The sequence below is a fragment of the Plenodomus lingam genome, assembly GCF_022343315.1.
Source record: "Plenodomus lingam strain CAN1 chromosome Unknown contig_17, whole genome shotgun sequence".
NCBI classification, from domain to species: domain Eukaryota; kingdom Fungi; phylum Ascomycota; class Dothideomycetes; order Pleosporales; family Leptosphaeriaceae; genus Plenodomus; species Plenodomus lingam.
In genome coordinates, this window is record NW_027093934.1 from 718,139 (window position 1) to 731,028 (window position 12,890).

Here is a 12,890-nt window from a genome sequence, read left to right on the forward strand (position 1 = left end):
GCTTGATATTTTTGCTTTTAAGAGATGCCTCTATTATCTACACTGACATGAGCCTATTTTTGTTTGTTCCTTCGTCTCATGTGAGACCGCGGTACTCATTTATCGAATTTATTGAGAACGTATGTGTTGACGGAAGAGGCCGATCATCACTGTGAGGCTTGAGCCATCGCCAGCCACGCACTTTTGCATTTGGCAGGTATTGCGGTCGCTCCTACCAGGACCAGGTACCTACTCTACACCCAGGCAGTGTTCCAGCCCAGCTGTCGGTGGAATGGAGTTTCAAGATGGGCTGGCATTCTAGCATACTGATTCACTTTGAAAATGCGTGCATGTGTGATGAGAAAGTCATCCGGCATCCAGCATCAACCATGCAATGGCCATGGATTCCTGGCTGTCGGCAATACATATGACCCAGGACCCATTCATGATCTTTGTACACAAGTGACCTCTTCCATGTCTATACCCATTTCGGCCAATAAGACTCGGCCCATTGCCGGTACGCCAAACATGGCACACTCGCGGTGTTCCAGCCACGAAGATTTCCAAAGCGGAAGATGCATGTAAACAAATCAAGCCAAAGCGGGCGGAGAGGGATGAACCCAACTGGAATTGATCGTGCGACTGGGGCGCGGGAGATGCACGATGACCCTTGTTGCGTCGGCTGGGTGCCTGGTCAACGACAAGCCTAGGTGGTGTCAACTGGCGCGCAAATGGAGAAACCAGAACCATGAACAAGACATGTTTCGCGATTGTTGAGGATGAAGGGGACCAGGGGGTTCACTTGATCATGTGCACTCTTTTCTTCGATGCCAGAGACGCGTTGGGAGGCATTGGGACGCGTTGAAAAGACGGTGATGATGGATGATTGGCTAGGTGGAAGATCACGTGTCGAGGTGGGGGTGAGGTCCCAGCCAACCTTCAAAGCACACAGGAGTGAGTAAACAAGGCAACCAGCCAGCCCACCACGATACCCCGAGTCGCCATGTACAACCACCACCCCCACCACCTTAGCTTTCACCCGCCTTTGTACTGGGGGAAAAGGCTAGGGGAACAGGAAATATGGCAATGGGATTGCGTACGTACTACCTTTGCTATTATATCATGTACAAGGATGTGCGCAGGGTCCTGTACAATGCTGACACGCAGTGAGGCTGTCTTTGTCACTTTGACAGGCGCGATAAGATGGGAGGGATTGTGTGTGCAGTGGAATCCTTCGCCTGCCCCTCGCCAACCATTAGGCTGCATTTCACATGTTCTTTGGAACAATGCTTTACATACCATCGTTCGCAGGATGGGGAGGGGCCCGACTGGAATCAGAATAAGAAACCGGTATCTGGGGCCATCCACAGGGAGAAGCTATAGATGAGAGGAGTTTAGTGTAGACTAGGTAGGTAGGTAGGTAGGAGGATGCAAGGTACCCGTGATAGGAGAACCGATCATGGCAGACAATGGCAGAGGAGGGCAGATGATGGATCGGACGGAAGTGAAGGTGGGTGATCGGTGGGGCGGCCATGTGCGCGTTTGATTGGCGGGGCAGGGGGGCAGGCAGGGGCTAAGGCCAAGGCCAAGGCCAAGGGGGGGGGGCCGCCTTCTCTCCCATAACGACTAACGACTGGGGCCTGAGAGCTGAGAGGAGAGGCTGGGCTTTGGGGTGGGGGGGACTTTTCGCCAGCCACATCAGAAGATGATACCAACGAACGGCGGCCCTTTGAAGAGCTGGAGGTGGGAGCTAGCTAGGTACTGTATGTAAGTAAACACAAACAGCGAGGCCGCCTAAGACTCGCTGCCCGCGCCCAATTCCACCCCCAGCCGCCCACACACGCGAGGAGGCCGCCATTCCAGGACCGTCACTCTTTCACTGCTATCATAACCAGAAAAGAAAAAGAAGATTCCAAAAGAACCCAAACCTTTGCCGTCGTTGTTATTGTCTTCGCTCTCTATCTCTCATACACGTCGCGCTGCTGCTGCTGCTGCTGCTACTACTACTACTACTACTACTACTACTACTACTACTACTACTACTGTTGTTGCTGCACGGACACGGTGACGCCACACGGTTACGACATTCACTGCGGCTCTTTCCTACTCGACTTTCATACCCTTACTTTTCCATACCTCCTCGAATACCTTCTCGGACACCTTGCCATTTACGGCATATGCACTTCAATTCCCTGGACGAGACCACGATTTCTTCACGCAATCAATCCAATCCAACACGCGCGTGCTGGCTGGACTGGACTGGATTTGAGCAAGCCGGATTCGCGGGTGCATCATGGCTACCAAGGCAATCAACCTCGCCACCTTTGGCAATGTTGGACACACGGCCGGCATCTTCTCCGACATGACCGTCGACGGACCTGTGATTGGCACGCTGGTCGTCATCATGGACCGCGCCAGGAACTTGCCCAACAAGCGGACCATGGGCAAGCAGGACCCTTATGCGGCTGCCCGCTTGGGCAAGGAAGCAAAGAAGACCAAGACGGACAAGCGCGGAGGACAGACTCCAAGATGGTGAGTGCCCAACCCAGTCGACGGCAATGCGATGCGATGCTAACAACTGAGCCAGGGACCAGGAACTTCGCTTCACCGTCCACGACTCGCCCGACTACCACCGCCTCAAGGTCTCCGTCTTCAACGACGACAAGAAGACGGAGCTGATTGGCGAGACATGGGTCAATCTCGAGGCCGTCATCACACCCGGCGGCGGCACGAGCGACGACTGGCACGGCCTCAATTGCAAGGGCAAGTACGCGGGCGAAGTGCGCATCGAGTTCACCTACTACGACTCGCGGCCCAAGTCGGAAAGCGCGCCACCGGAGAAGAAGAGGGAGTCGGCACGGCCAGAGGGAAAGGGTGCGGCGGTGGGAGGACCCCGAGAGAGCACGCCCATCAAGCGCAGACCGTTGCCTAGCGACCCAACAGGCGCTTCGCCTTCGCCTTCCAGTACACCCGAGCACCGCGGGCTGAAAGGCATCAGGGCTGGGCCACGCGAGTTGGGATCGCCGCGACACCAACGGGAACCTGAGCAGTCGGCCACGCACCGGACACAGTCGGATACGCCTACACGAAGGCCTGTACCAGATACATCGTCGCACAATGGCACGCCGACCACAAACGGTCATACACCACAACGACCCCAGATGCCACAGGAAGTATACAGCACGCCGCCTAACCCACGTACATCGAACCCAAGGCTTCCCTTGACCAGGGCTGACGAGAGCTTCGACATGTCCTATGCAGCACCAAAGCCATACGAGGTCAAAGCAACCGATACGCTACCACAGCATGTCAGAGAAACGGGACACTCTCGAACCAGGTCGTCTCAGGAAGACTTTCGCTCTTCGCGAGGGTCACAACAGCCACTCCGCGTGGAGCCACCGCATTCCTACTCGGCGCCCTTGGTACCAACGCAGCACACGTATGAGCCAGAGCCACAGCAACAGCCCCAACAAGACCTGTACAACTATCCGAACAACAGTGTGGTCAGCGCCCGCTCGCCTGTATATGCGAACGATCAGTATCAAGATCCTGCTTACCAGGTTGCGCCCCTGCGAACAAGCCGCAGTCGCGAACAAGACCAATACACGAATTATGACCATTATAGCCAGCCTCGGTTGATAGAAGCACCCGTGCATCATGATGAAGGATCGCATCGAAGGCGGAGTGCCATGCAGCCCATGGTCGAGGACGAAGATGGTGGCGATCTTCCCCCACCACCGCCCATGCATAGGCCTGGCGCCAACACATTACCAAATCCTGTTCAGCAGCAACCCTCTCCAAGATACCACGAAGATGCTCCTGCGCCTCTGAGCTACCGACACAGGGAAGAGCAGTCGCAAATTGAGTATGAGCTACAGCCGCAGCCGTACCAGTCCAATGGATACAGCCAGCAGCAACAGCATCAGCCGTCAGAGCGACGCTATACTTATCCTCGCATGCCAGCACAGCCGGCGAGTCGGCCGGACTCACGCGATGACATGGCGCCGTCACCGTTGCGACAAGAGACGGCAGCACTGCCCATGAGCTTGGTTCCAGGGCTGAGTGCACCAAGAAGAGAGAGCTTGGTACCGGCATACGAACCTCCTCCATCATACGAGACACCACCGCGCCTTCGTCACTACTCTGAGCCAGCAGAGTACCGCGCCATCACCCAATACGAAGACGCGTCACACTCTCAGCAATTGGTCCACCACCAATCCTTTACGTCCGCCTACGACTATCCTCACGACCCTCCCGAGCAACCACGTCAAAGATCGCCTGTATATGAACCAGCCCCGCTTTTCAAGCCACGAGCGACAAGTCCTGGCATCAGCCCTCGCCACTCACCAAACCCTCTCACAGAACATAGCTCGCGTGGCCCCGTTCGTAGCATGCCAACCCGCAAATCTGTCTCTCCCCGCCCACCGCCCACAAACGACTATCCTGAAGAACGCCGCTTGTCCAGTGTAGCCTTCAATCCCGACTCCTTTGACGTGTACAATCCGCGCGTCTCTCGCTCGCCCATTCCCTCTCCCATTCCCTCGGACGATGAGCGGCCGGGAAGCCGCATGGAGTACAATGAAAAAGGACAAATTGTCACGTTCAGCGGTCGCGTCGTCGACGCCTCTGATCACCTTCCCATTGACAATTGGGCCCCGGAGCCAGTTCCAAAGGGTACGGTTAAAGAGAAGGCGCCAAGATCAAGGGCGCAATTGAATGGAAGTCGCGACTTGGAAGCAGCGCGGCAACGAGAGGAGAGGTACCAAAAAGAACGGGAGGAAAGAGAGAGGCTTCGACATGCGGCGAGCCAGAACTTTGACACCTCAAGCGCGCTCGTGACCTCGCGACACGACTTCAACGCCTCGGTCAACGCCGGCGCCCTCGTCCTTGCTGGAAGTCGACCAAGGGATGACTACCACTCTGCCCCAACTTCTTCAACGCGCACCCGCATCCCCACCCGCCCCCAGCCAAACAACTACGACTCCTCCCCCCACCAATACCAACACCCCTACTCGACCTCTCCCCAACCAGACAGCCACATTCTCCGCGAGCGCCAAAACCCTCCCCCACCCTCGTATTCCTCGAGCCCTTCTTACGGTGGTGGCAGAGGCTACGCGGCGCCCCCTATTCCAGCCAAAATCCCGCTCGATCTCACCCGTGGCGAGACGTATGCAGAGGGATATGGGGCCGGGATCCAGCGCGAAGAGGAATTGGCGCTGAGCTTGGAGTTGCGTAGTATTGATATTGGGCCTGCGGGTGGGGGTGGGACGGCGCGGGGGCGGAGGGGAGGGGCGAGGAGGGGGTATGGGTTTTGAGCTGGATGAGGGACTTGGAATTGGAATAGAGGATTTTGCATGGGGGTCCGGTGGGGTCGGGGGTTTGCATATGTGGGCGTTTTTTGATATTCTTTGTTTTTTTTTCAATTCTTCTTCTTCCATTCAGCTTTCTGGGCCTGGGAAGGACAGAAGCTGGGGGGGATTTTTATTTTTTATTTTTCTGGCAACGTATAGGGGTTTAGGGGTTTCGTTGCCTTGGGCGCGCGGTTAGATGTAGACGAGTTTTTTTTTGTGTGTTGCATGTTGCATGTTTGTACATGTTGGATTTGTTTGTATGTTTGTGTGTTGGGTCGCTGAGAAAGGGAAGGGAAGGGAAGGGAGGAAATGTCTAGTTACCGTATGTGTACGTATACGTGTCTAGGTCGAAGCTGGGGCTGTGGGGATGTGGATGAGGATGGTGGATGTTGGATGTGAGGCTTGCTGATGTTTTTTTCTTTCGTTGTTTATAGAGACCTGTGTAAGCGATTGTCAAGATTGAAGGTTGAAAAATTGAAAATTAAAGATTGAGAGATTGATGATTGGTGATTGGTGAGTGAACATTACAAATTGGAACGCGCAGGACTTGTGTTCCGAGGGGAGGTTGAGTTCTAGGTCAAGTTAAGTGGTGATTGTAGGTGGTGATGTGTGCGGTAGATTTAGTATCGAGCGTAGAATCAGTATATTGTCGTATCGGGGTGGATATGGAGGTGGGTAATACTATATCGCGATAGCAAAGTGGCTATCGCGGTAGGTATCGAGGGTGGTGTTGGTGTAGTACATGTTTGGTGAGGATTACTAGAAGATAGTTATGATGGGCTTACGCGACGACAATTATATAGAGAATGTTATAAACCCCCTTACACCAAAACAATCGCTACCTTCACCTGGACAGTCTGCTAAAGCTATACTGCCCCATTATGTAAGCAGCTACGCCAGGTTATTCGGAGCTAATAATAACTGAATCCGAAATTCAGCTACGCCGTCTGATTCACAAGATCATCAGCAGTAGGCATATCGATAACGTAACAAATCCTCAAAAAGTGCCCAGGAACCCATAAATCATAAATATCCTCAGTTCTAGAAATGTCAAACTTTGCAATGGGATGTCGGTAAAAGGAAAAGTCTTGGCCGTGAATAACAGCATAATATCCCCAAATCTTCACGCACGCATCGCTATGCGAAATGGAAAAGCTGTTGACCTCCTGATTGAGCTCGTGCTGCCGACCTACGAGCTGGAAAAGCGCTAGTGAACCGCGTAAGGCGATAGTCTGACTGTGAGCGTTCTGTCGGTTAGCAATGTCAAGCACGGATTCTCCGCATTGTACTTTGCTAGTAAGGAATGGAAAGTACATGTAGTACGTGGCCGCAAAATAGGAGGATTAATCTTCTAATTCATCTCCAATAAAAGGCTAAAGCGTCTGTAGTTGTTCCTGGGTAAACGCTTCTCGCTTGAATCCAAGGCTATAGTCTGGTTGAGGGCGTGGCCGGCAAAAGAGAATAGCATTGTTCCAACCAGCTTTGGTAGTCTCTCTAAGAGACTTCAGGTGTTTAGCGCCGCGCATTGCCAGAATTTCAGCAAAAGGAACAATGAGCTGCGCGATGTCACGGATTACTCTAGTCTCGATTCTGCCCTTGATTGATGCCAATGTATCTTCGAACAGTTCATCGTCGGATAATGTGTCTTTCGGTGGCGACTGTGGCAACTTTATAAGCCTTTGGCAAAGCGCTTTGCTTTCGGCGCTGATACTTCCTTCGTATCTATCCATATAGCTGCCACGTACGACATGTACTTTCTAGTCCCTACTAGCGAAGTACAATGCGGACTCGCTTTGGCGTCATCTCCTGCTGGACGGGAGTGCGGTGTTGTCAGAATAGGATCGGCACCTTGGACGGGTAGGACTATGTGTCTTTGTGGAGGGAAGAGGGAGGTGGGTGGACAAGCCGGGGCTCGGGAGAGGATCCCTGGAGTTCGACTAAAGGGCGCAGGCCTTCTAGCTCGTCTGTGTCAACATCAGAGTCTTCTGTCAAGTTCTCTCCATAGAACTCGTGTTAAGGGAGAGCTTCTTCGCAGCTGATTAGCGAGGCACACCCCTTTCGACTCGTCGACTTCGGTTTCCGAGTCTTCTTGCGAACGATTCAATTTGGTGCAGGCCAGCTGAGGAGTGGGTACAAGAAGTGTGGGAGATGGTTGGAGGTGTGTTACAGTTGTGGCCTACCTTGAGTGCCAGCGCATGCGCCGTATGGATTTGGCGATGGGGGTCCAGATCTGCCGTGGTTCATCTTTGGGTTGGCGCCGGTCATTAATGGGCGAATTGGGCGGCGAGGGTATTAGTATGGAGAGAGAAAGAAGTGTAACGCATAGTTCGACACTGTATAATGAAAGCGGTCAATTGGTGAGGGGTCTGTAACGTACAATATCCAACGGCCGAGGCTGCAAATTGGCGTTACACGTGCCCAACTAGCCGGTAAAACTTCGGAGGTGCGGGGAGAGAGGCGGGGGAGCGGCTGGGGGACGGGTGCGGGGGTCGTTAATCCAACTACTAGGCTTGGCAGTGTAACCTTCGACGACTCTATTCCACACGCGTGCAAGAAAGCGTACATAGTAGGGTATGTGATATATCTCTAGTCCAGGGACCAGGGACCAGGGGTCGGTGTTGGTGTTGGGGTGAGGCACATGACTATGACGATCGGTCTACCTATGTGTGTACCGGCCTTTGGCGCTAGCAGTCCTTTCATGCTTCCCCCCTTGTACCGGTACTACATGGTATGTTGGTGTGTGATCGAGCTGGGAATCCTGCGATCTACCTACTACAATACTGGTGTGTTCAAATCGCAGCATTTTAACCGTATCCATCCATCGCCCATTCTGCTGCCTGTACCTACACACATCAATGGTACCCACATAAACTGCACAAGTACACAGGACCCCCCCCCCTCCCCCAAGACCTAACAGAACAACCGATATCCCAATATACAATAGTATAGTATAGGCCACAATCGGGATAGGGCAGGAGTATCATCCCGTTTAGCGCTGACTAAATCTTACAGTTCCTGCTCTTGTTAAAGAGGGCGGCAAACAAATGAGGTGGTAGGGTAGTAGGTACAGGGCTGTTGGCCTTCAGGTTGCTAGCTTGTATGACTAGGTACAGTACGGTACTAACCCGTGTAGGTGATTGCAACGTCTACCAGGATCATACTGTGAGGCTAACACAAAATATGCAGCATGGAACCACCAACCTGGGGAGAGAAAAATACCGAGGGGAGTTGGAGGGGGGAGAATTTAAAACCTGGATGACACCCCGCTTTTTCGTCTGATCTCTCCAGTTTTTTTCTCTGTCCGTCTGCTCTAATTTGGAGATTGAGTGTTGAGAATACCTGTGGTTTTGAGAGCACGGCGTGCGCAAACATCCCTGATAGATTTTTGTATCGAGCAGTGAGCGCATCACGACTATGGCAAGCACGGATGCAGCTTTGGCTGCGAGCCAGCCCCGCTTCATGGGGATGAGAGGCCGAGCGCTGGATTTGTCGGTTTCGGTGATTGCGACGACGGGGTTCTTGCTTTTTGGTTATGATCGTAAGTTGCATTTCCCCAGCATTGAACTTAAGAGTCCATGACGCACACTTGCTGACGCACAACACCTAGAGGGCGTCATGTCTGGCATCATCTCAGCCGAGCCCTTCATGCGCTACTTTCCCGAGACCTACAATAACTCGACCTGGCAAGGCTTCGTGACCGCAATTTACGAGATCGGCTGTCTATTCGGCGCCATTGCCATGCTGGTCTTTGGCGATGCGCTCGGTCGCCGTAAGGGCATCTTGATTGGGGCCGGTGTCATGATCCTCGGTGCTGTCATCCAAGTCACTGCCTTTAAAGGGCACAACGCAACCGCCCAGTTCATCATCGGCCGTGTGGTCACCGGCGTCGGCAACGGTATGAACACGGCCACCATCCCGACTTACCAGGCTGAATGCTCACGCACCAAGAACCACGGTCTCCTCATCTGTATCGAGGGTGGTGTCATTGCCTTTGGTACTCTCATCGCCTACTGGATTGACTATGGTTGTTCCTACGGCTCCGACCAGTTTTCCTGGCGCTTCCCCATCGCCTTTCAATGCTTCTTCGCACTTATCGTTTTGCTTGGCATGATCTGGCTGCCTGAGTCCCCACGTTGGCTCCTTACCAAGGACCGCCACGAAGACGCTGCAAAAGTCATCTCTGCACTCCGTGGCTATGGTGTAGACGACGAAGAGACCCGGTTCGAAGCCCACATCATCATGGACAGTATTCGTGCTTCCGGCCACAAGGGTGGCATCACCCCCTTCAGCGCCCTCTTCAGCAATGGCAAAACCCAGCATTTCAGACGAATGATGCTTGGCGCCTCCTCGCAACTCATGCAACAAATCGGAGGCTGCAATGCTGTTATTTATTATTTCCCCCTTCTCTTTGAGAACTCCATTGGTGCGTCGCACGATCTCTCGCTCTTACTCGGCGGCGTCAACATGATTGTCTACTCCATCTTCGCAACCACATCCTGGTTCATTATTGAGCGAACGGGGCGCCGCAAACTCTTCCTCATTGGAACCTATGGCCAGGGTCTCTCCATGGTCCTCGTCTTCGCTGCACTGATCCCGGGGACGGCAAGTGCGGCAAAGGGTGCTGCCGTGGGCTTGTTCACGTACATAGCGTTTTTTGCGGCCACATGGTTGCCGTTACCGTGGCTGTATCCTGCAGAGATTAATCCCGTGAAGACGCGGGGCAAGGCGAATGCTGTCTCTACGTATGTTGTTTCCTTTTCTTAGACACACCCATTCCCCTCTCATCCTATATTCCCCCCTCCCCTTTTCAAACCCCAACTAACCCCCACAATAGTTGCACAAACTGGCTCTTCAACTTCCTCATCGTAATGATCACCCCCATCATGATCAGCAACATCGGCTGGGGCACCTACCTCTTCTTCGCCGTCGTAAATGCCTGCTTCCTGCCTTTCATCTACCTCTTCTACCCAGAGACGAAGCAGCGCAGCCTTGAGGAAATCGACCTCATTTTTGCAAAGGGCCATCTTGAACATATGAGCTATGTCAAGGCGGCCAAGGAGCTACCCTTCTTGGACGCCAGAGGTATCGAGGCAATGCAGGCACAGTATGGGTTTTTTGAGGACGGACTGGTCGACGGGGTGGTGGTGGGGGAAAAGGGGGAAAAGGAAGGTGAGACGGTGGTGGTTGGGACGACGGGGGTTTGAGGGCGTAGACAAGGATGGTTTGCTCAGGAGTGAGCTAATGTGTTTGAGGGAGATTTAGATGTGGTTTTCTAGTGATAGTGCGGGGTTAGGAATAGGTATTGTAGTGCTCAACAATCAAATCGCACAATATCGCTTACATACACCCCCACTCCTATATGTGAATACCCCCGATATTCCAACAACTCACATGCACTGCAAGTTTCAAAATTGTCTATGCTGCACTGGTAGTGCCATTGACCTCTACTGTATGCATCTTCCCCTGAAGCTGAAACCTCTGGGTAAAAAGCTATTCTAACTTGTGTGAACTGTGTTACAAACACAATCGAAAATTCATTCAGAAATACGCATTGCCATAATGAAGGTCCAAGCAAATACTTTCGTAGCCATACATGCGATTGGGGTTGTTGGAGGTGGGGTTCATGTCACCACGCGGACGATGGCCATGGATCCACTGACACAGCCGATTGAATTTATGTCTGCGCACATCTGTGCTCGAGTACCATTGATCAGGAGACTAAGAGTCAAGAATGGGATTGTGAGTCGTAGCATTAGGGTATGAGAGATGGCCATGATATTCGTGCTAAGGTAGATGCTGGTAACGCGCGTTATAATATTAGCATAGTATTCGTTAATTCTCAACTTAATGTAGTTGACAATGCAGTTGCGCGGGCTTGAAATTACGAATGAAGTCATTGTATCAAGACTGCGTATCCGTTCATGGGAAAACGATAGTTATGTCACGAGTTCAGATCTTACTGAGAATGATGTACTGTTGTCTGGATATGCCTACCTCTCGATGGGGATGCCGAGGACAACATTGTAAATATAGGACTGCGTGTCCGTAATGTAGTGACAGACAATCTCCGCTCGGGAGTAATATCCTGGTCTTCTTGTATCCAACGTTACTATTAAAGTGTATGTGTGCTTCGAAGATGAGGGGACGTCATGCGGTAAGAGCAAGATCGTACGACGCGGTGGTTTGCTTCAGGGGTTTGGTGATGAAAAGGTTCTGCTTATTAAGGGTGTAGCTTGGTGAAGACGGAAATGATTTGTTGCTATATTTCAGTTGTTTCATCAGGAGAATTTTTAGCGGTGTGTATGGGCATTGCTGCTTGGCAAACGGGAGTACACAGGTGTATTATTTTATAGACTATCACTGCTTGTATTTCTCAATTGAAATGGCGTATTGTCCTTGGTACTCAGATTGGAAGATTGGATTTGTGCTCATCACAAGTTCTTTTGTCACTATAGTAAATGAGTTTTTATGTTGTTAGGTCAATGCGTACGCTGACTGTTGACAATTGCTGACTCTGCTATGGATGATGGCTCTGTCTTGGACGTCAAAGATGACGATAATGTGTGGAATCGGACGCAAATATCGATTCTGTCACAAACAACAATCCTGATATGGAGGTTGACTCGAATCCTAATACCAACTCTGACGCCGAATATTAACTCAGACTCGCAAGTCCAAGTTCTGTGTAAGCTCCAAAGCGTGAATCAACACATTCGACTCATCATCAACGGTACACGAGCTAAACATATGAGTATACCTTCAACTATAAAGCCCGCACTACAGAACTTCCAGAACTCCATACTATCTCCCCAGATATTCACAACTTAGCAAGCTAGCTGATTCCGATAACTTCCAGAACCCTACACCATCTCTCAAGACATTTCCCTCTTGATAAACGAGTCCACTCGCACCACACTGCAATGGACCCACCACAAGGTCCCGCTGCCCGGGCCGACCGCGTAGATATTGACCGTCTATTGTACGGAAATGAGCCCGACATGACTCGAGCCCAGGCCGACACTCTTGTGAAGGCAAAACCATTCTCAGATGAAGAGATCCCAGTTGTCCAACTCATCGAAGGCAAAGCCCGCTCCCCCTTTCTTCGCTACAATATAAGCTAACCCACTCCTACAGCCACCCTAATGGAGAAATACCCCACCCTCAGCAAGGAAGATATCAAAATCTACATCATGGGCGGCCGTGCCAAAGGCAAGATAATCCCGAAAGCCCAGGTCCTAGTGTACTATCCGAATACCCAAAACCCGTATAGCTGGTGGGTACTATCGACAAAGCCCATCGACGGTCTCAAGCAATTGGCTAAGGCTGTGAAAGAGTTGGATATTATTCCTTTGGCAGCCCAGAAGAAGAATGATGATGAATAGTCAGCAGAATGTAGTGATAATACAGAAATTTCGGGTTAGAAATAAGATATTCTGTATTAGACAATATGTGACATTTCTCATTAGGAGTGGTCAAAATTCGGTTACGCTAATGAAGACAGGGGTATATGATACAGAAGCTCAATTTTCCAAAACATTCAGTGATAAACCATCATTTCGA

At 51.7% G+C, this 12,890-nt stretch overlaps 4 protein-coding genes across 4 annotated transcripts; all 4 read left to right on the top strand.

The window, feature by feature from the left end:
• Window positions 1–1,665: 1,665 nt before the first annotated feature.
• On the top strand, window positions 1,666–5,294 carry IAQ61_003253 (uncharacterized protein; the record flags this gene model as incomplete). Its single annotated transcript, XM_003844854.2, has 2 exons — window positions 1,666–2,511; window positions 2,567–5,294. The coding sequence occupies exons 1-2, from the start codon at window positions 2,273–2,275 to the stop codon at window positions 5,292–5,294; spliced, it is 2,967 nt and encodes a 988-aa protein (XP_003844902.2). The 5' UTR covers window positions 1,666–2,272.
• A 3,450-nt stretch (window positions 5,295–8,744) lies between these two features.
• On the top strand, window positions 8,745–10,534 carry IAQ61_003254 (uncharacterized protein; the record flags this gene model as incomplete). Its single annotated transcript, XM_003844857.2, has 3 exons — window positions 8,745–8,868; window positions 8,938–10,072; window positions 10,165–10,534. 3 exons carry the CDS (start codon window positions 8,745–8,747, stop codon window positions 10,532–10,534), a joined length of 1,629 nt encoding a protein of 542 aa, XP_003844905.2.
• A 1,716-nt stretch (window positions 10,535–12,250) lies between these two features.
• On the top strand, window positions 12,251–12,451 carry IAQ61_003255 (uncharacterized protein; the record flags this gene model as incomplete). The annotated part of the gene is made up of 1 exon (XM_066095910.1): window positions 12,251–12,451. The coding sequence occupies one exon, from the start codon at window positions 12,251–12,253 to the stop codon at window positions 12,449–12,451; it is 201 nt and encodes a 66-aa protein (XP_065954155.1).
• Window positions 12,452–12,472: 21 nt separating this feature from the next.
• IAQ61_003256 (uncharacterized protein) lies at window positions 12,473–12,712 on the top strand (the record flags this gene model as incomplete). Its single annotated transcript, XM_003844858.2, has 1 exon — window positions 12,473–12,712. The coding sequence occupies one exon, from the start codon at window positions 12,473–12,475 to the stop codon at window positions 12,710–12,712; it is 240 nt and encodes a 79-aa protein (XP_003844906.2).
• Between the last annotated feature and the right edge of the window lie 178 nt (window positions 12,713–12,890).